Source organism: Suillus plorans (genome assembly GCF_016647745.1).
Source record: "Suillus plorans strain S12 chromosome Unknown HD556scaffold_4, whole genome shotgun sequence".
Classification (NCBI taxonomy): Eukaryota; Fungi; Basidiomycota; class Agaricomycetes; order Boletales; family Suillaceae; genus Suillus; species Suillus plorans.
The window spans coordinates 471,844-489,419 of record NW_024537388.1 but is presented as its reverse complement, the minus strand read 5'-3'; the positions used below and the strand labels follow the sequence as shown (position 1 = coordinate 489,419).

The window sequence follows — 17,576 nt, the reverse complement described above, 5'->3', positions numbered from 1 at the left end:
GAAGTGAAAGAGAGTAGACAAAGTCAACGTTACTTTCAAGTCGAAGCATACGCATACCCAGCGGCAAACCCCGTGACCACTAATTTAGCGGTACTCTGGTTTTGTCTAGTACGCGCATCGTCCACTGCTTAAAATCTATTGAGCCATCAACGAAATCAAAATGGCATCAAAGATTGCACCAGCGGCACCTCAAGCAGCTCGTACGGGCTCAAATGCCGCGTTCAATGACAAGGTACTGGTCACTCATGATCGTGATGACTTAATAGAATGAACGCGTCCACAGGTCAAGCCAATGGAACTTCGGATGTCTAACTTGGTCGCTGCGAAAGGTACATGAAGAGTTTTGTTTGCGATCGTTTCGCATGGTTGACTTTCTCGTAGCCATCAGCGATGCTGTTCGAACATCTCTCGGTCCAAGGGGGATGGACAAAATGGTATGGTTTGATGTTACTTCGTTGATGGTGAAGAGATGTCATATCGCGATTCATTTACATAGATTCAAACGTCAAAGGGCGAGGTCATCATCACCAACGATGGAGCAACAATTCTACGGAGTATTCAAGCTCTACATCCTGCTGCCAAGATGGTGCGTGTCGAGCCATGATGCTGCTGATCACCTACTTATGTCAATTTAGCTGGTCGATCTCTCAGCTGCTCAAGATGTGGAAGCAGGTGATGGAACAACATCGGTCGTTGTTCTAGCAGGTAGTCTTCTCGGGGCCGCGGAAAAGATGCTACAGAAAGGCATACATCCAACCATCATCGCAGAATCGTTTTTGAAAGCATCGGTCAAAGCAGTCGAATATCTCACTGAGATATCGACACCGATTGATCTCAGTGACAAGACCAGTCTGCTCCGAGCAGCAAGCACTTCCCTGAACTCCAAGGTGCCAAGGATTTTTGAACTTATCGTGGTCGCGCTTTGCTCACGCGCGCTTCAGATCGTCTCTCAATACTCATCGACACTTGCTCCCATCGCAGTAGCTGCTGTCACGCGTTTGGTTACACCTCAATCGTCCACTGTGGACCTTCGTGACATCAGGGTTGTGAAGAAAGTTGGTGGCACTATCGAAGATACTGAGCTTGTAGATGGTGTTGTCCTCAACCAAAATGTTATTGTCTCAGCTGGCGGTCCTACTCGCATGGAAAAGGCCAAGATTGCCATAATCCAATTCCAGCTCAGTGCTCCCAAACCTGACGTATGTGCTTTTCACTACTTTCGTCTCGGTTCTCATGGTACCTCGTTAGATGGATAACACCGTTGTGATAAACGACTACCGACAAATGGACAAGGTCATCAAAGAGGGTCGTCAGTACCTGCTTAACATCTGCAAAAAGATCAAGAAGGCGAATTGCAACGTTTTACTGATCCAAAAGTCCATCCTCCGTGATGCAGTCGATGATACGTCCCTCAGCTTCCTTAAGCGTCTTAACATCCTTGCAGTCAAGGATGTTGAACGTGACGAGATCGAATTTCTTTCTAAGAGTCTCGGTTGCAAACCTATTGCCGACATCGAAGCCTTCACAGAAGACAAGCTTGGCTACGCAGATCTAGTCGAAGAGACTTCAAATGCTGGTATCAAGGTCGTCAAGATCACTGGCGTCAAGAACCGTGGTCGCACAGTTAGCATTCTGGCTACGGGTGGCAACAACCTTGTCGTGGAGGAATGTGAACGCAGTCTGCATGATGCTCTTTGTGTTGTCCGGTGTCTCGTAAAGAAACGGTGAGACTCAAGTGTCCCATTTCCATTGGTCAAGGTTCTGATCTGATAAAAAGAGCGCTCATCGGTGGTGGTGGTGCACCTGAAATCCACGTCTCCCGGCTGTTGTCTCAATACGCACAGTCACTCAAAGGCATGGAAGCCTACTGTTTCCAAGCATACGCAGACGCATTAGAAGTGATACCGACGACGCTTGCGGAGAATGCTGGACTCAACCCGATTGCTATTGTCACGGAATTACGCAACCGACATGCTCTAGGCGACCGGAATGCTGGTATTAACGTTCGCACAGTAAGCGGTTGCAGCCTTGAGTTACTTCCATCATTTGACCATATACACCTTAGGGCCTAATCTCGAATATTCTTGAGGAGGATGTTGTTCAACCTCTTCTCGTCTCTACAAGCGCGATTGAACTCTCGACAGAGACTGTGTGCTTACTTTTGAAGATCGATGACTATGTACAAGCAAGATAATGAGACGTTCAAATAGACATCGTTGGCTGTCTTCAGTATAACAATAATGAACGAAGCAAAAATGGCACACTGCACCTTTGTTCATTGACGCACGCTCGAGTAAGTTCCTTCGGGCAGATGCTGACCGTGCGCAAAATGTCTAAATCCGTTATGAAGTAAAAACACCAGAAATAAATAAAATCACAGGTGATTGATGGTCTGGAGGATTTCCTTTCTGTGACAAGGGATGCAAAAAACATGCCAGGACCGTGGATTGAACACGGGACCTCCAGAACTTCAGTCTGTTGCTCTCCCAGCTGAGCTACCCCGGCTTGAATAATGTCAGGGCTTATGGCATATTAACCTAGAAAGGGACTTACCACCTGCTACTGCCATCACTTGCCTTCAGCACTCCCCACAACAATGTCTGGAGCAGGTCCTAGGGAGAATGTCTTCGCTACGCGTATGGCCTTGACAAACACAAAACTCCGTTTAAAGGGAGCTGAAACCGGGCATTCGTTGCTGGCAAAGAAGCGTGATGCCCTGACCACGCGATTTCGTGCCATACTGAGGAAGGTGGATGAGGTGTGTTACACTACCTGATGCTTGCTTGTTCAGGTTGCTGATGATTAAATCATAGGCGAAGCGGAAGATGGGTAGAGTGATGCAGTTGGCCTCGTTCTCGATGGCAGAGGTCACATATACTACGGGAGATATTTCCTATATCGTTCAGGAGCAAGCGAAGCTTGCCACTTTCCGTGTCAAAGCGAAGCAAGAGAATGTTTCTGGTGTTCTTCTCCCAGGATTTGAAGTTGATCGCGTGCCGGGATCTGGTAGTTGCTTTGGAACTTCTATACATTTTTATTCTAATGTTCGCATCAGACTTCAATTTGACAGGTCTTGGTCGGGGAGGCCAACAGGTTCTACGAGCAAAGGAGGTGTACGCTAAGGCTCTCGAAACGCTGGTGGAACTTGCGTCGCTACAAACGGCGTTCACCATCTTGGATGAAGTTATTCGCGCGACAAACCGGCGAGTGAACGCCATTGAACATGTAATCATTCCGCGATTGGACAATACCATCAAATATATCATGAGTGAGCTAGACGAAATGGATCGCGAGGAGTTCTTCAGGTGAGCGCATCAAGTCTACTGGTCAAGCTTAGACGCCGATGATGCTTGTAGACTCAAGAAAGTTCAAGGCAAGAAGAAGAGAGATGCCGGGAAGGCAGAAATGCAAGCCATAACCGACAAGGAGGAATCGTTGAAACAGCTGGATGAACAACAAGAACCAACAGTGGACTTGCTGAGTACCAAGGATGCGGATGTCATTTTCTGATCGATAGTTAGTACCGCAATGTACTATTTGTGTTCTATGCAAGCTGCAAGGGTAATTTGGATAAATCTGTACACTATTGCTCAGGGCAGCTGTCTCAAAGTATAGCAGGAGGATCATGGTGCATATCATGTGCGATAGTGCGCATAGATACATGGTGGTTTTGTGAATGCAATAAGGAAAGCTGAGGACAGTCAATACGCCCACAGGAAATCACTGGAAGATGAGGCCAAGTCAGCTTTTATGGCCGATTGTCAAATCTAATTATGGTCACTTACATCCACGATCTCGACATCTTCAGTGGCGGCAGGCTGTGCAGTCTTTGATCTGTCTTTACGATCAAGGATTGCCCGACTATGGAAAAAGCTTTAGAATGATGAACATAAACAAAACGTAGATTACCCACCGATCCTTGTCAAGCTTGATAGTGGTAATGACGACTTTGCTGGGGTGGATACCGATGGGAGAAGTAGCACCGTTGGATTTGTCGCGTTGCACACGGTCAACATGAATGACCCATTTCTTGCGGTACACCTGTGTGACCTTTCCTTCCCGGCCCTTATATTTCCCCCGCAAAATCCGTACTTCATCATCCTTGCGGATCGGTAGTGACCGCGTCTAGTAAATAGTATAAACACCCCGCGCCTCATTTCTCAACAGATCCAACGTACGTTGTATTTCGCCCGGAGTTCTTTGGATAGGGATGACGACATGATCTTGCGGCGGACCGAGGAGGGTGCGCTGAAATGGGCCTTGCGGTTCTTGCGCCGCGAAGAGGAGACGTCTGTTGTGTAGACTCATTCGTCAGTAAGCTATTCACCCCACAGATCTCATCCAAGTCTCAGAGTCTCCATCCAACTTCTCCTGTGCATAAAATTTGACTCCGAGGCGATAGACAGGTGGAATGGACACCAGTGAGTACAAAGATCGTACTGACCAGGGTTGTACTTCATCTTGATCTTGAGGAGGACGTCGATAACGGTGTCGGGCAGTTCGATTTGGGTGTATGGAACGAATTGTTTGGTTCAAAGTTTGTTCGTCGGCATTTGCCGCATATACCACGGCATTATGATGCAGCTTCTTTACCTGCACACATTTCGCCGCGTGTAGTCGATGGAGAAAGTTCGGTCCACGCAGCTCAAATTCAAAGGGGACAAAATCAAGAAGAAGCGCAAGAGAGAAAACCACGATGAAGGCTCCGCCAGCAAACGTGTAGAAGATGAGGACCCGGAAACATGGGTCCTACCGGAGAATGCAGCAGAAATTCGCGGGCCTACTTTCATTATACACCCTTCTGATCCTTCGCCGATATCAGTGAATTTTGATTCTACAAGAAACAAGATTGTATTGTCATCTCTGGACAAGGACTCGACATCTGATACCGATACCCCGTCATTACTCGATCGCATACCTACAGAGGTAGCTCAGGTCTGGGTTACAACGCACGTCGCGGGATCGGCCACTATCAACCTTCGGACGGGCACTGGCGAAGGAAAGTTCCTGTCTTGTGACAAGCACGGTATTGTGAGTGCTTTTAGGGAAGCGCGAGGGCCCGAGGAGGAGTGGACACCTGTTATTTTACCCGATGGCATGGTAGCCTTCATGAACGTGTATGAAAATTATCTCAGTGTTGACGAGGTCGCAGGAGGTTCACTCCAGCTGCGAGGTGACAGTGAAGAAGTCGGGTTTCGGGAGCGGTTTTGGTTAAAGATCCAAAGCAAGTATAAGAAGGAGGCCCATGAGGAGAAGAAGAAAAGAGAAGCGGGCTCAGAGTTGACAGTTATAGACGAAACTTCCACCAAGTACGTTTCGCTTAAGATGAACTGGTTTGTGATCTGAAAGATTCCAAAGCCATATGCACCAAGCCTGGGGAGCTGGACGTTCGGTGGTGTCTCAAGAAGATAAGAAGGAGGTTCGTTGATATTCATATTTTATGCGATTATCAGTAACATTCTGAATAATGCCTCAGCTCAAGCGAGCACGCAAGGAAGGTCGCTTGGCAGAAGCATTGCTGGACCGACGAGCGAAGTTAAAGAGGTATGTTCTAATCCATTCTGAATGTATCTCTCATCTGATTTTACCACAGTGATCGATTTTGTTGAAACCTTGTGCCGAATTATCAATTCATCTTTTGTGCATGTCGGACTCGTGTATCTTTGTAGTATACTTTTATATTTACCCGTGGGGCATTTCCCGTGACGGCTCACGCGCGTGTCGCATCCAAAGGTGGAATAAAGGGGGGTGTATAAGACATCTTCCTTTGTAGCCCTTTGTTATCATTCATCGCCAGCCCCAGACATGCGCACAGAACTTTTCTTCATCTCTCAACCCGCGAGACGATGTAAGGATGTCCGAGAGGTAAAATTAGCATCCAGGATGAATTCATGGCAGTGGCAGAGATTGCGTGTACGTACCAGATAAATTTCTGAGTATCTGGTTACTGATTTTGAGTCAAAGGCTCTCGTCATAGATGCAGCCGCCAGGTTTCTCAATACACAATGTAGATATGAACACCAGGATCCCGAAATGGTTCGTTTGTTCTACCAGGCGGTGAGCTTTGATCGAATCTTCTGTTGCATTGTTTCATTACTCCCTTTGTTTCAGGTTCACGCTACATGGCCAGAAGTTGCAGCGAAATATCCCAATTCATGGGTTCTGGTCTGGTATCTAAGGATATATCTGTTGAAACGAGTATATCGGAAACGGTGGTCTGATAAAATCGCTCGTGAGAGGGCTAGCAGCCAACTCAGACGACTTCGCACAAAAGTATGCTCTGTACTTTGTATCACCAGATAGTTAGATTCTGAAAACACCCCGCAGAACACAAATCAATCGTCCGTCCGTCAAATCGATACCGGTGCTTCACAAGCCCGTGTAGCCAAGAGAACTCGAGGGAGGGCTATTACCTGTGATCGGCCTGTTTCCCCATCTGGTCCAGAAATTATCGTGTCACCTGCAATGCAATGCTCTGCTGTCATCGCTCATCAGCACAGCGGGAGCTCATCTTCTCTCGCCTCAGCACAATCGCACAGCATAGTACCCATTCAAAGCTCTCATGCAGTCTTTCGGTTTCTCGACTCGATGACACCCAGTCTAGTAAAACTTGTTCCGGATTTCCTTTCTGCTGGGATTTATGATCAGAGCCATCTGGAGGACTTCTTTACGTGGCCCGAGAAGGCTCAACGTAACTTTCTTCTCAAGACATTTGTTGGAAAAATGAACGCGTTGGAGTTAGGAGCAATGCTAATAGCGTTGAATTGTAGACGCCATGGCTAAGTTGATGCTACAACTTGTTCTATGGTCACAACTCTGATGCTCACTTGCGATAACCTTACGAGACTTATGTAAATAGTGGCTGCGTAGTTTCTTCAACAACGTCAAACAGGAACATGCAATTACTTCATTGTAACACTCAGTACTTAGTACGCATCCGTAACATTCTATCGCACTACAGCACTAGTACTGAGTAATTCTGTCCACTTATCCATCTTTCAGGACGTTTAATATAAGATGGGAGTTGAATCACAGAGCGACGAGACTGTGTCGGTGACGCCCGAGGTGGTTCCATTCACCAATGGTCTTTCACCTCAGAGCTTATTGCTACTTTCCTTGGCGCTGGTCGTGGGTTTACTACTTGGTACGTTTCGGAAGACTTGATTTTGGAAGAAGTTCTTACCCTTTGAAGTTATCACATTCTCTCGAAGAAAATCAAGGTCCAGAGGTACCGCACTTCTCCTTGTCGGGCCTTCAGATGCTGGCAAAACAGCTATACTTTCTACTGTTTGTGACATATCAATGAAGTTACGTCGATTGTCTAACTCTAAATCAATTGTATCTAGCTCGCATTTACTGGAACGCTACCATCGCACACGTCACTGCAAGTCAATACTTCTCTCATGCCTCTCTCCCCAGTAGGCATCTTGCCGGTGATCGACATCCCTGGGCACCCTCGAATTAGAGAACAATTCCAGGAGCACTTAGTGAATGCCAGAGCAGTTGCTTTTGTAGTGGATGCAAGTACCATATCACGCAACGGGTCTACAGTAGCAGAGTGCGTATATTTGACTCTTTCATGGCCATAGTAATTCTAACGAAGTGCGACGTCTAGACACCTCCATCATGTCCTTCATGCCATAACGTCGCTTCCTCCTTCACATTTGGCACCCGCACTCCTCATCCTCGCTAACAAGTGCGACCTCATGAAGACAGCTACGTCTTCAGGCTCTCCCACTGAGGTTGCCATTTCACGCGTGCGAACGATTCTTGAACGTGAGCTGGAGAAGCGACGAGAGGCTCAGTCCGGCGGCATGGGGGTCGAAGGCTTGGGCGCTGAAGGCGAACGTTCTGATATAGGAGGCCTGGATTGCAGTGGTCCTGGCGGAATCTTCAAGTTTGCCGATTGGGAAGGCGGAGAAGTTGATTTTGCAGGAACATGGGTAAACGTCGGAGAGCTTAAGGATGATGAAAAAGAAGGAGTGGCTACTGACGGCCTGGCTTCATTGCGCAGTTGGCTGGGAGCAACTTTTACTATGACCTAACTTCCATGATCGTGATTTTTCTCATACAAGACACTCACAACTTGGGCTCAAATTCTAGGATGGTCTATTAGCAATTGAATTCCATCGGAATGATTGTCCAGTGCGGTGATTCACATAATAGACTCCGTTCAAATGGAACGCCCAAAATTGGTTTTCAGGGAGGTTTCGCATAGGGTAGCATGTAAGGTACCCAGAGTACACAAGTACAAACAAACGATGGTATAAAATCCTCGAACAATTCCTGGTTGATCTTCACCGCAGCTTTTTAGACAGTGCCCGTTCTGCCATTATTCAGGGAGAATGACGGCGATTCGGTAATGCGAAGAGTACTTCGGATAGGATTATGAACGCACGCATCTTATCTGTGTGGTGTAGTGGGTGTCAGACCTCTCCAACATCTCATCCTTATCGTCTTCGTTACGATTTGCCACTTAGTACTTAGTGTTTGCATGTATAAAATACCATGCGTGCTCATCGATCATTGCATCATACTTTATAAGAAACAGGTGTGAATAGGCACCCAAGTACATCTATCAACATCTCCTTCTCTTCACTCGCCTGCTAGTGAGCGAATTTGCGTCTTCCTCAACCGAACTTATGACATCCGAGTCATCCTCGAGCAAACTCGGGACATCATGCATGACAGCCACAGCAGTAGCGGCAGCGGCTATAGCAGCCACAGCAGCGCCCATCAAGATGACTTTTTTCTGCATCTCAACCTCGTTCTGAGTCCCGCTATGTTTTCGTTTGGATGACGACGACGACGTCAATGTTGAGGTTCCCACATTCATGATAGATGTGGCAGGCGTCGGGGGTTCAATGCCAAACGAAGAGAAGGCTTTCAAATCCGCGGTAAAAAGCACCTAAGGAAAAGAGAATGAATAACTTGAAAAAAAGAAGGCAGCTTCGAATAGATACGTGCAGTATGGGCCCAACCGGCATATCCACCCCAAATATCGGCAAGTTTAGTGGCCACTTCATTGTAGATTCGAGGCGTCATGGCACTTTTTCCTTTGGAGCCGCCTACGGTACGTAGTCCGTAATGCTTGATAGCAATCTGGTGAACGTGAGTGTCCACTGGAATTACTTCTTTCTAGGACGGCATAGATTCAGGATCAGATACAAGAGTAACCGGGCTTGACTGACTTTGTCCAAACTCATGAGAAGAACGCAGTCTGCTACCTTGCGTCCAACGCCGACGAACTTTAGAAGTTCTTCACGAGCAGCTTCGGTGCTCATGCCTCTCAATCCGGTCAACCACTCCTCACATTTCTCTCGTGACTCGGAGTTGGAGATCGAGGAACCGTGAGTATCCACAAGCATTTTCGCAGTGCGCTGAATATAATCAGCACGGTAGCCAAAGCCCAAACCCCGAAGAGTGGACTTGACTTCAGGAGCAGCAAGGAGTGAGGGCGGGGGAAAGGAGTGATACGCTGCGGAACCTTGAGAATCACTTTCACTGAGCTCTGGAGGTGGCAAGGAAATCAGGGAAGGAGAGTACTGTTTGCAAAGAGCGTGCACCATCTTGGTAATCCGGGGAATGTTATTGTTTGAAGAGCAGATGAAACTGACATGACGAAAACCTGTCAAGCCTCTGAGCCAGTTCAGAAGTAGACCACGCACGATATTAGGTTCTCCCAAGGATCTTGTCTCAACACCCGGATCCCAGAAAAGCGAGTTTTGAGTTTATTAAAGACTTGATCTCGGTCACTCCACTGGTCGTAAAGCTTCAGCAAGTCGACATCGAGTTGAAAATAGTCCTTGAGCCAAATCAATGTTTCTTCGTCGCTAGCTGCCTCCTGTTCTGCAGAGAGATGCTCGCCCGGAAAAATAGAGCGATAGAAAAGATAGTCAGAAGACTGTCTTAAGCATACTACGCGGTCCCTCAGGCACAGACGGTACTCGTGAGTAGGAGATGTGCCAGGGGACGAGGGTAAGGGGTAACATGTCCAGCGAAATGACTGGCCGCATTTCAAAACAACTGCTAAGGAGAGCTGTACGTCTGACAGTGGCAGCGCACGAAACCCAGTGAGAACTGAGGAAGCCATAATCAAAATTGCTAGAAAGCTAAGCAGATTGTATTCTTTGTCCTGGAAGTCAAGCGTCAGAGCACGACCGAGGCAACTCTCAAGGCGAACACGAGTGTGTGATTAGTAAATACTGTGGTTTCTGAATCCCCCCGGGCCTAGTAGTAGACGCGGGCCAACTTGTCATCACACAGCCACTACCATATGTATTCGCTTCATCACTAACTCAGCTATATGCCTTCAGAAGGAGATACGTTTCTTCCCAGAATACAAAGCGTGTTCTACGCCGTATTCGATTTACAGAAGGGACCCAAAATTGTGTATCAGGTTCCAGAAGGTCTCATCGCGGGATCGATAGCTAATCAAAACTCTAACCATTCGGTCACCTCTTCCCCTTCGCCGTCGATAGGTGCGGCCATCTTGGAACCAGATGTAACGCCTTCGCGAAGGTCAAGTCCTTCTGTTAATTCTCATGGTGGTCGACGTGCGAGTTCTCTCAACGTCCCGTCGCCTCATCATCGCTCTTCGTCCTCCAGTCGTGTTCTGTTCAATTTCGATGACATCTCAAAGTATGTGATACCTCCTGGAGAGCTCTGTGGACGGCTGGTTATATGCGCCACCCGGAAATACCGTATCATTGGCTTTCCTGTTCTACTTCCTGGCAATCATTACCAGCGGAACTACTTCCAGTACAACGTCTGCTTTGTCTTCGAGCGGTCTGCGGATTTAAGTTGCTATGAACCAATAGTTCGCAAGGTCAGCCGTGTACTGACGGCCTGCGAGGTCAGCTCTTTACCTTACACGAAAAAACCCTGTGTTTATGAAATTGTAGGAAGAATCATTTTTCCTCTCCTGTCAAAAATCATCGCCAGCCATGCATGCCATCCTCGAGCAGCTATACGAGGACCTGAACTCTTATTCTGAAACATCGATTCCAATTGATGCCTTCAACTCAATAGAGCTGAAGATCTTTCCTTTTTACCCTAATCCACCCCCAGTAAAAGATTGGCAGGTGCCTCTGGCTCTTATCAACCTGTCCAAGCGCATAGAAGATAATTGGGATCTAACGATGAACAAGGTAGGCCGGATTTGTTTGTAGACCGACTGTCTTAACATGCATTAAGGTGTGCAGGCATATTGAGGGTGTGAATCACGTCAGTCGCATTGCACATCTAGCCGACTGTGATATAGAGCTTACCCGTCAAGCAATATCTCACTTACTGTAAGATATTTCACTCCGACCTTCGATCCCGTCCTCATCAGTCTCGCAGCTACTATCAAGTTATCATGACTATCGACATCTTCCAGTATTCCAATATGTATACTCTTCGTAAGAATGTGCAGTGGCTTGCAGACGAGTGCCATGTCAAGGACGAATGTGGACCATATGTCACGAAGCACGCACCCGGTCTGTACATCCCTTCCACGGAAATGCCTAACTCACCTATGGAGCAGGAAGAGCGGTACCGGATTGGCCGAAACTTCTGCACTTATATTCGCGGCTCAAGTCGGGAAAAACGGTGCTGGATTGGATGGAGACCTACAATGTCTATGAACTTGGCATTGACGTTCGACGTTTCACAAGTTTCGGAGTGATCAAGGTATTTCCTAGCAATTGTTCTATGTTCTTGAATTTGAAGTCCTTTCAGGGGTTTCTACGACGAGTTCATCGTTGGCCTATCTTACTTCCTGTGGATGCACCGTCACCAACTCGCAGAAGAAGGCAAAGCCTCTCATCTTCCGCATCGAACGCAAGTCCTACGAGTTCTTCGGCTCCAATTGGGGAGATCCCTCGATTTAGTGGCCGTCCCGATGCGTCTGGTGTTGCACCTATGCTTGGTTCTCCCATGAACCAGATGGAGGTCACACGAGCACAACAACGAACGAGCGCGGCAGAAAAGGTTCTCGAGCAGCTACGTTTCAAAACACTCCCGCGGGCTGGACCTAATCCTATCATGCGACAACCTCCTATTTCCCCAGAGGGCTCTGAGCGCAATCACGAGCGCCGTAGCCGTATCCTATCTGATACCCGAAGACACTCAACTTATCAACAGCCCACGAGTCATGTGCCACCACCATCTAGTGTTACTGGGAGTCAAAGCATTGCGCACCGCAATTCATCGGAATCGCAGAACGCCTTTCCTGCAAGACCACGACTATCACGGTCCCCTTCTACTTCTCGCACTCGCCCCCTAAACTCACAAGGCTCTTTGGGTCCAATAAATATTCCTCCACCCCCTGAATTACTGCCACTTCTCGATGGAGATCATCACACAGATGAACTTTGTACGCGCTTCGAAGTCGGATGGCCTCAATTACAGCAATGGCTAGTGGCTATTGGAGGTGGCAAAGGCGATGGAGATGGAGATTTCGGGAGAGTGTCCATTATTTATCGTTGATACGCGTCTGCCACACGAATACGACATGCTTTGGTAATCTCGGCGATGCGTTCATGTTTGCTTTTTTTTATCACGACGGAATCCTAAATGAAATTCTAGGTGAATTTTGTTGGGAGTTTCGTATAGAAATTTTGAGTGATCGATCAATCTAGCACACGAATATCCCTTGCATGGCATTATAAAGCACGAATACATATACTTTTACTGAACAGCTTGCTACGCTAGTGACCGGTTCACATTCACGTAGCCAGTTCCAAGACACGAGTAAAGTAACTCAGTGTTGGAGGAATCTGTGAGATCTACGGGTGTAACATTGAAGACGGTGCCGAAGAAGATCTTGATATCACGGAGAAATTGAACACTGTCATGATGTGAGCCATAGAACCAGGAGAGTTGATCATCGCGCACGTTCTAACGGAGGGCTCTCCCATTCTACATTGACCAATATCTTCACTACCTAGAACCATCATCAACAGGACTAGAGACTGGTGTTTTCTATCAACACATCCTCCATGTCTGATTTCTGACAAAAGGGCTCTAGTTGCCAACAGAGCTATATCTTCAGGGGTTTCACCTGGTGAGGATGCAGCTTCAGAACAATGTATGGCGGACGTGGTGGACTCCGCAAGTAAGCTGAGCGCATATCCCGGCGACCTTCATGCAGGATTAGTAGAGTGGAAATATGTTCAATTAGCCCACATACTTTCCACTTTCATCTCCTTTGTAAACATCGGAGTACAGGTAAATGTCGGGAATGAAACGGTTGAGAACCGAACGTGATGCATCGATCATACGATTAGAGAACTGCGGATTAACACGGACGGAATGTCTGGGTGAATACTTCAGTGTGGAATGCCTTTCATGAAAAGGTAAGATGAACGCACGCAATGCCTCGGATTCGTTTTATCTTTCCGGGATCAACAAAGTTCAGAGTTTTCACTTCTTTAACAATAGGACAGAGAAACTGTACTTCCCCTCCACCTTCTGGAGGAGCACCACGTCTCTTTATCTGTACAGGTATATGAAGGCGCAATTTCACAGATCGAACAATTGGCTCACCCGAAGCTCCAACCCATCAGAGATACCGAAAAGTTGGAGATGCGGTAGTGTCACGGTACGAATGAGGTCAACCTAACGCCGTTAGGAGGCATTTTATTTTGACAGTATTTGGCTTACAGAAAGATCATTATCATCCGTTGTTATGCCTCGCAAGGTCAGCTGAAACGGCTTCTTTGAGAAGGGCGCGATCATGACCAGTGGTTCCAAAAAATAACCTATTGAACGTGACAATGGACAATCATGAGTAACAGGACCGCCAGACACGACTCCTGGTTTGAGAAGTACAGCGGTACCTTGAAGGCATATAAGTGAGTTCCAGCGTAATGGACAGTAAAGTAGATCATACCGGTCACTGAGATTTCAATGACGGACCCATTGGTGACTTTTTCGAGAAGCCGCAGGAGGCTGACTTCGTAGTCTGGGCGATGGCACTACTCGTCAAGAAACGCCAGACTGCAAAGAACTAAACATACCTCTCAAACCAGGATCCTTATCCTCGGAGCGTATTTTATCAATTCGAACATGCTTTCCGGTGAGAATGGAGAGTACTAGACGTTGTCGCAAATATTGGTGTCCACTGAAGTTCACCAATGATCTTGACTCCATGGATGTAAACCTCGAAGAGACTTTTACATTACATAAGGAAATATTGATCGCGTCCAATCCGCTGCTAGCTGCTGGCAGGACAAACATATAGCTTGACTCCCTTTCACTCCCCTCAATGGCCACGGAAATACATGTGAATGGTGCAGCGACTTCAAGCGACTGGCAAGATCGATATTACCATGTTGACCAGATCCTTGATAGACCTGGCCCCCGAACTGATCCATCATTCCTGGCAGGGGATGAGGTGAGCATCTCACAAATGTTAAGACAACTCAGTTTTGAAACATGCTCTAAAGGTGAAGGACTTTTTGCGGAACAAGTGCAAGATTCTTGTCATCGGCGCAGGTGGTTTAGGATGCGAGATACTCGCCAATCTTGCTCTGACTGGGTTCAAGGATATCCATCTCATCGACATGGACACTATCGACATCAGCAATCTCAATCGTCAATTTCTCTTCAGGTACGTCACATTTATGAAATTGAATGTATGTGCGGCCTAGGGATCAATTTCCTTAAGACCCGCAGACGTTGGAAGACCAAAGGCCATCGTTGCTGCAGAGTATGTGATGAAACGGGTGCCGGGAGTCAAGGTCACACCGTAAGTCGGCAATTTCTTGCGCGCCGTGCGCATCATCTCTGATATACAAGGCATCCAGGTACTACGGCAAGATACAAGACAAGGACGACGATTATTATATGCAGTTTAACCTCGTCATCTGTGGTCTAGATTCTGTGGAAGCGCGTCGATGGATAAATGCCACTCTCGTTAACCTAGTGGATTCTGAGAATCCTGAAAGTTTGAAGCCCCTCATAGACGGTGGTACCGAAGGTGAGTATGTCTCTTTTACCTTCTGCGCGACCTTAATAGCTGTGAGAAGGTTTTAAGGGGCAAGCTCGAGTCATCCTTCCGACTGTATCATCATGCTATGAGTGTTCGCTTGATATGCTCAACAAGCCAACCACCTTCCCTATCTGCACCATCGCGAACACGCCCCGTCTCCCTGAGCACTGTATAGAATGGGCTTCTGTGCTTGAATGGCCTCGCGTGCGCGGAGGTCAGTCTCGCTGCACGTCCCATTTTTATTCTATTTCACATGAAAGTAGATGAGAAACTCGACACTGATGATCCTGAGCACATCGGGTGGTTGTATTCAATTGCTGTTGCTCGTGCAAAGGAATTCAAGATTGAAGGCGTGACTTGGTCACTTACACAGGGTGTTGTCAAGAACGTCATCCCTGCAATTGCATCCACTAATGCTATCATCGCTGGTATGTAAGCACCCACTCTACTACTTGATCTGTCTGATGGTAGTGTTCACAGCTTCATGTTGCAATGAGGCCTTCAAGATTGCAACAAGTTCAGCGGCTTATCTGAATAACTACTTCATGCTCATTGGAACCGAAGGAGTGTATTCGTACACCTTTGAGCATGAAAAGCGCGATCATTGCCCTGTTTGTGGAGGTGAAGCCCTGGAGATATCCATAAGTCGAGATTGGACTGTCGAGCAGCTCATTGAACTGTTGACTGAGAAGCAGACCATGTATGTGTTCATTCGTCATTGACATCCATGGCTCACTCTGGTGTAGTCAGATTAAGAAACCTTCTCTTGCGACACCGGAAAAGCCGATTTATTTCCAACAACCACCCCAGCTGGAAGAATCTACGCGCCCGAACTTAGAGAAGAAAGTCTTTGAACTTGTCCCTGATGGTGGAGACGTTGTGGTCACCGCTTCGAGTCTGCCTTTCAGCTTGTCGCTCATTATCACTTACACGTGAACTTAAAGGTACAGTATCTTACATTTCTGCATGGTTATGTAGCAGTAGACATTTGAATGCAAGCATTATCACGATTTGTTTACGAGTAATCCTACCTCCAAGTCAGGCTTGTGGTTGTGCGTCATAGACAGGCAGTTGCGAAAGAATTTGAGAATTTCAAAGAAAACATAATGTCATAGCGCCAGAATATGCTGACATGGCGATTACGTAACATCACTCGATCTTCGAGTGAACTTCATCGACATTGTTGCTTATATATCCTAAACGCCCATTCACTGAATAAGATGCCCAAGGCAGATATCAACAAGGCTGGTTGGGAACAAAGTGAATTTCCCATTCTTTGTGAAACATGTGCGCTGTCATTTTTCAAACCTGACTAGACTAGAAACTAACGCGCTTGACCAGGTCTGGGACCTAACCCGTTCATTCGAATGGTCAGTGTTGAGTCCCATAACCAACACAAAATGCTGACCACCTAGCTTGATGATTAGTCGAAACAAGAGTTCGGTCGCTCGTGTGGCACATGTGCTCGTCCATTCACGGTTTTCCGATGGAACCCAGGCTCCGGTGCACGGTACAAAACCACTGTGATATGTCAGACGTGCGCCAAAGTGAAAAATGTCTGCCAAACGTGCCTTCTTGACCTCGAGTACGGACTACCTACTCAAGTTCGAGACACCGCCCTTGCCATTCAGAACGAAGCACCAACCAGTGACATCAACCGGGAGTACTACGCGCAGAACATGGAGAACAAGGTGTGTTGATGTCTAGCATACGCCCACGTGCATTTTGTTAAGTCATACTCAGATGGAGGACGGAAATCAATCCCTGATGCAAGTCGGGACTCGGGCTACATCTGCTGGGAAGGAAATGCTGAAGCAGCTAGCTCGGACAAACCCATACTATAAGCGCAACCGCCCACACATTTGCTCCTTCTTTGTAAAAGGAGAGTGTAACAGAGGAGACGAGTGCCCATTCAGGTGAGCTCACATACGATGTCCTTCTCGCTTCAATTCCTAATAAAGATTGCTTCACCAGACATGAAAAACCTGTTGAAAATTCGCTTTCCCAACAAAATATTCAGGATAGATATCATGGTAACAATGACCCAGTTGCACGAAAGATATTGGCCAATCATTCGGAGGCGCAAGGTCTGAAGCCACCAGAAGACGAGAATGTTGTGAGTGAGGTTTCCCCTCTCTCTGGTGCTGTATTTGAAGGCTCGGCACAACAGACCTCTCTATTCCTTTCCTCTCTCCCTGCCTCTGCTACAGAACTTAGCATACGGACTGATGTCATTAATTCATTACCTCAAATACCTTCGTCACAGTTGCGGTCGGTCGTCCACGTCGCGAAATCACGGTGCGCCAGGGTCTGCCTTTCAGTGGTGTTTCAAAGCTAAGACCTATTCTAGATGTGCATTCATCAACTTCAAAGACCGATATTCTGCTGAGAGGGCAGCAGAAGCTTGGGCGAATGGCCTGGACATGGATAGCGAACGAGTCCATGTGAAGTGGGGAAGGAGCAAGGGTCCTTCCAAGTCGGCAACGCCTACCGCGGGACCATCAGCAGTTCCTGCACCTGCGTGAGCCTTTTGTCCTTGCAGGAAGGAATGCGTCCATCAGATGACATGAACTGTGTCTGTATCATTCCATTTTGCGAT

At 47.3% G+C, this 17,576-nt stretch overlaps 11 protein-coding genes and 1 non-coding gene across 12 annotated transcripts; 8 read left to right on the top strand and 4 right to left on the bottom strand.

Moving 5' to 3' along the window:
- Nucleotides 1–53: 53 nt before the first annotated feature.
- HD556DRAFT_1329802 (chaperonin Cpn60/TCP-1 family) lies at nucleotides 54–2,341 on the top strand. Its single transcript, XM_041301684.1, has 8 exons — nucleotides 54–329; nucleotides 382–434; nucleotides 497–586; nucleotides 636–887; nucleotides 942–1,199; nucleotides 1,249–1,724; nucleotides 1,778–2,012; nucleotides 2,066–2,341. Exons 1-8 carry the CDS (start codon nucleotides 293–295, stop codon nucleotides 2,192–2,194), a joined length of 1,530 nt encoding a protein of 509 aa, XP_041166063.1. The 5' UTR covers nucleotides 54–292; the 3' UTR covers nucleotides 2,195–2,341.
- A 91-nt stretch (nucleotides 2,342–2,432) lies between these two features.
- Nucleotides 2,433–2,505, bottom strand: HD556DRAFT_t23. The gene has a single exon. It is a non-coding gene; the product is annotated as a tRNA-Phe (tRNA).
- Nucleotides 2,506–2,596: 91 nt separating this feature from the next.
- On the top strand, nucleotides 2,597–3,510 carry HD556DRAFT_1429325 (ATP synthase subunit D-domain-containing protein; the record flags this gene model as incomplete). The annotated part of the gene is made up of 4 exons (XM_041304800.1): nucleotides 2,597–2,758; nucleotides 2,814–3,006; nucleotides 3,056–3,305; nucleotides 3,357–3,510. The coding sequence occupies 4 exons, from the start codon at nucleotides 2,597–2,599 to the stop codon at nucleotides 3,508–3,510; spliced, it is 759 nt and encodes a 252-aa protein (XP_041166062.1).
- A 257-nt stretch (nucleotides 3,511–3,767) lies between these two features.
- Nucleotides 3,768–4,460, bottom strand: HD556DRAFT_1429324 (ribosomal protein L24; the record flags this gene model as incomplete). The annotated part of the gene is made up of 4 exons (XM_041304799.1): nucleotides 3,768–3,861; nucleotides 3,914–4,125; nucleotides 4,179–4,291; nucleotides 4,445–4,460. 4 exons carry the CDS (start codon nucleotides 4,458–4,460, stop codon nucleotides 3,768–3,770), a joined length of 435 nt encoding a protein of 144 aa, XP_041166061.1.
- A 30-nt stretch (nucleotides 4,461–4,490) lies between these two features.
- On the top strand, nucleotides 4,491–5,750 carry HD556DRAFT_602778 (FRG1-like family-domain-containing protein). Its single transcript, XM_041311065.1, has 4 exons — nucleotides 4,491–5,309; nucleotides 5,359–5,419; nucleotides 5,477–5,544; nucleotides 5,594–5,750. The coding sequence occupies exons 1-4, from the start codon at nucleotides 4,621–4,623 to the stop codon at nucleotides 5,607–5,609; spliced, it is 834 nt and encodes a 277-aa protein (XP_041166060.1). The 5' UTR covers nucleotides 4,491–4,620; the 3' UTR covers nucleotides 5,610–5,750.
- A 133-nt stretch (nucleotides 5,751–5,883) lies between these two features.
- Nucleotides 5,884–6,783, top strand: HD556DRAFT_1437468 (uncharacterized protein; the record flags this gene model as incomplete). The annotated part of the gene is made up of 4 exons (XM_041305706.1): nucleotides 5,884–5,913; nucleotides 5,965–6,057; nucleotides 6,112–6,273; nucleotides 6,328–6,783. 4 exons carry the CDS (start codon nucleotides 5,884–5,886, stop codon nucleotides 6,781–6,783), a joined length of 741 nt encoding a protein of 246 aa, XP_041166059.1.
- Nucleotides 6,784–6,904: 121 nt separating this feature from the next.
- On the top strand, nucleotides 6,905–8,527 carry HD556DRAFT_1283941 (signal recognition particle receptor beta subunit-domain-containing protein). Its single transcript, XM_041299315.1, has 4 exons — nucleotides 6,905–7,144; nucleotides 7,193–7,287; nucleotides 7,347–7,558; nucleotides 7,616–8,527. The coding sequence occupies exons 1-4, from the start codon at nucleotides 7,018–7,020 to the stop codon at nucleotides 8,043–8,045; spliced, it is 864 nt and encodes a 287-aa protein (XP_041166058.1). The 5' UTR covers nucleotides 6,905–7,017; the 3' UTR covers nucleotides 8,046–8,527.
- HD556DRAFT_1329784 (DNA glycosylase) lies at nucleotides 8,528–10,245 on the bottom strand. The gene is made up of 4 exons (XM_041301683.1): nucleotides 9,669–10,245; nucleotides 9,192–9,612; nucleotides 8,968–9,138; nucleotides 8,528–8,908 (listed from the first exon to the last, which is right to left on the bottom strand). Exons 1-4 carry the CDS (start codon nucleotides 10,091–10,093, stop codon nucleotides 8,579–8,581), a joined length of 1,347 nt encoding a protein of 448 aa, XP_041166057.1. The 5' UTR covers nucleotides 10,094–10,245; the 3' UTR covers nucleotides 8,528–8,578.
- A 5-nt stretch (nucleotides 10,246–10,250) lies between these two features.
- HD556DRAFT_1329778 (nitrogen permease regulator 2-domain-containing protein) lies at nucleotides 10,251–12,627 on the top strand. Its single transcript, XM_041301682.1, has 6 exons — nucleotides 10,251–10,855; nucleotides 10,905–11,150; nucleotides 11,197–11,294; nucleotides 11,344–11,480; nucleotides 11,528–11,673; nucleotides 11,722–12,627. The coding sequence occupies exons 1-6, from the start codon at nucleotides 10,307–10,309 to the stop codon at nucleotides 12,469–12,471; spliced, it is 1,926 nt and encodes a 641-aa protein (XP_041166056.1). The 5' UTR covers nucleotides 10,251–10,306; the 3' UTR covers nucleotides 12,472–12,627.
- On the bottom strand, nucleotides 12,628–14,164 carry HD556DRAFT_1329774 (18S rRNA biogenesis protein). Its single transcript, XM_041301681.1, has 8 exons — nucleotides 14,004–14,164; nucleotides 13,877–13,948; nucleotides 13,648–13,823; nucleotides 13,531–13,602; nucleotides 13,356–13,480; nucleotides 13,175–13,300; nucleotides 12,880–13,125; nucleotides 12,628–12,832 (listed from the first exon to the last, which is right to left on the bottom strand). Exons 1-8 carry the CDS (start codon nucleotides 14,134–14,136, stop codon nucleotides 12,688–12,690), a joined length of 1,095 nt encoding a protein of 364 aa, XP_041166055.1. The 5' UTR covers nucleotides 14,137–14,164; the 3' UTR covers nucleotides 12,628–12,687.
- Nucleotides 14,165–16,037, top strand: HD556DRAFT_1329770 (uncharacterized protein). Its single transcript, XM_041301680.1, has 8 exons — nucleotides 14,165–14,380; nucleotides 14,433–14,596; nucleotides 14,654–14,734; nucleotides 14,793–14,965; nucleotides 15,015–15,191; nucleotides 15,241–15,405; nucleotides 15,458–15,677; nucleotides 15,724–16,037. Exons 1-8 carry the CDS (start codon nucleotides 14,252–14,254, stop codon nucleotides 15,911–15,913), a joined length of 1,299 nt encoding a protein of 432 aa, XP_041166054.1. The 5' UTR covers nucleotides 14,165–14,251; the 3' UTR covers nucleotides 15,914–16,037.
- Nucleotides 16,038–16,197: 160 nt separating this feature from the next.
- HD556DRAFT_1437462 (uncharacterized protein) lies at nucleotides 16,198–17,502 on the top strand (the record flags this gene model as incomplete). The annotated part of the gene is made up of 6 exons (XM_041305705.1): nucleotides 16,198–16,264; nucleotides 16,319–16,347; nucleotides 16,405–16,668; nucleotides 16,721–16,893; nucleotides 16,952–17,275; nucleotides 17,328–17,502. 6 exons carry the CDS (start codon nucleotides 16,198–16,200, stop codon nucleotides 17,500–17,502), a joined length of 1,032 nt encoding a protein of 343 aa, XP_041166053.1.
- Between the last annotated feature and the right edge of the window lie 74 nt (nucleotides 17,503–17,576).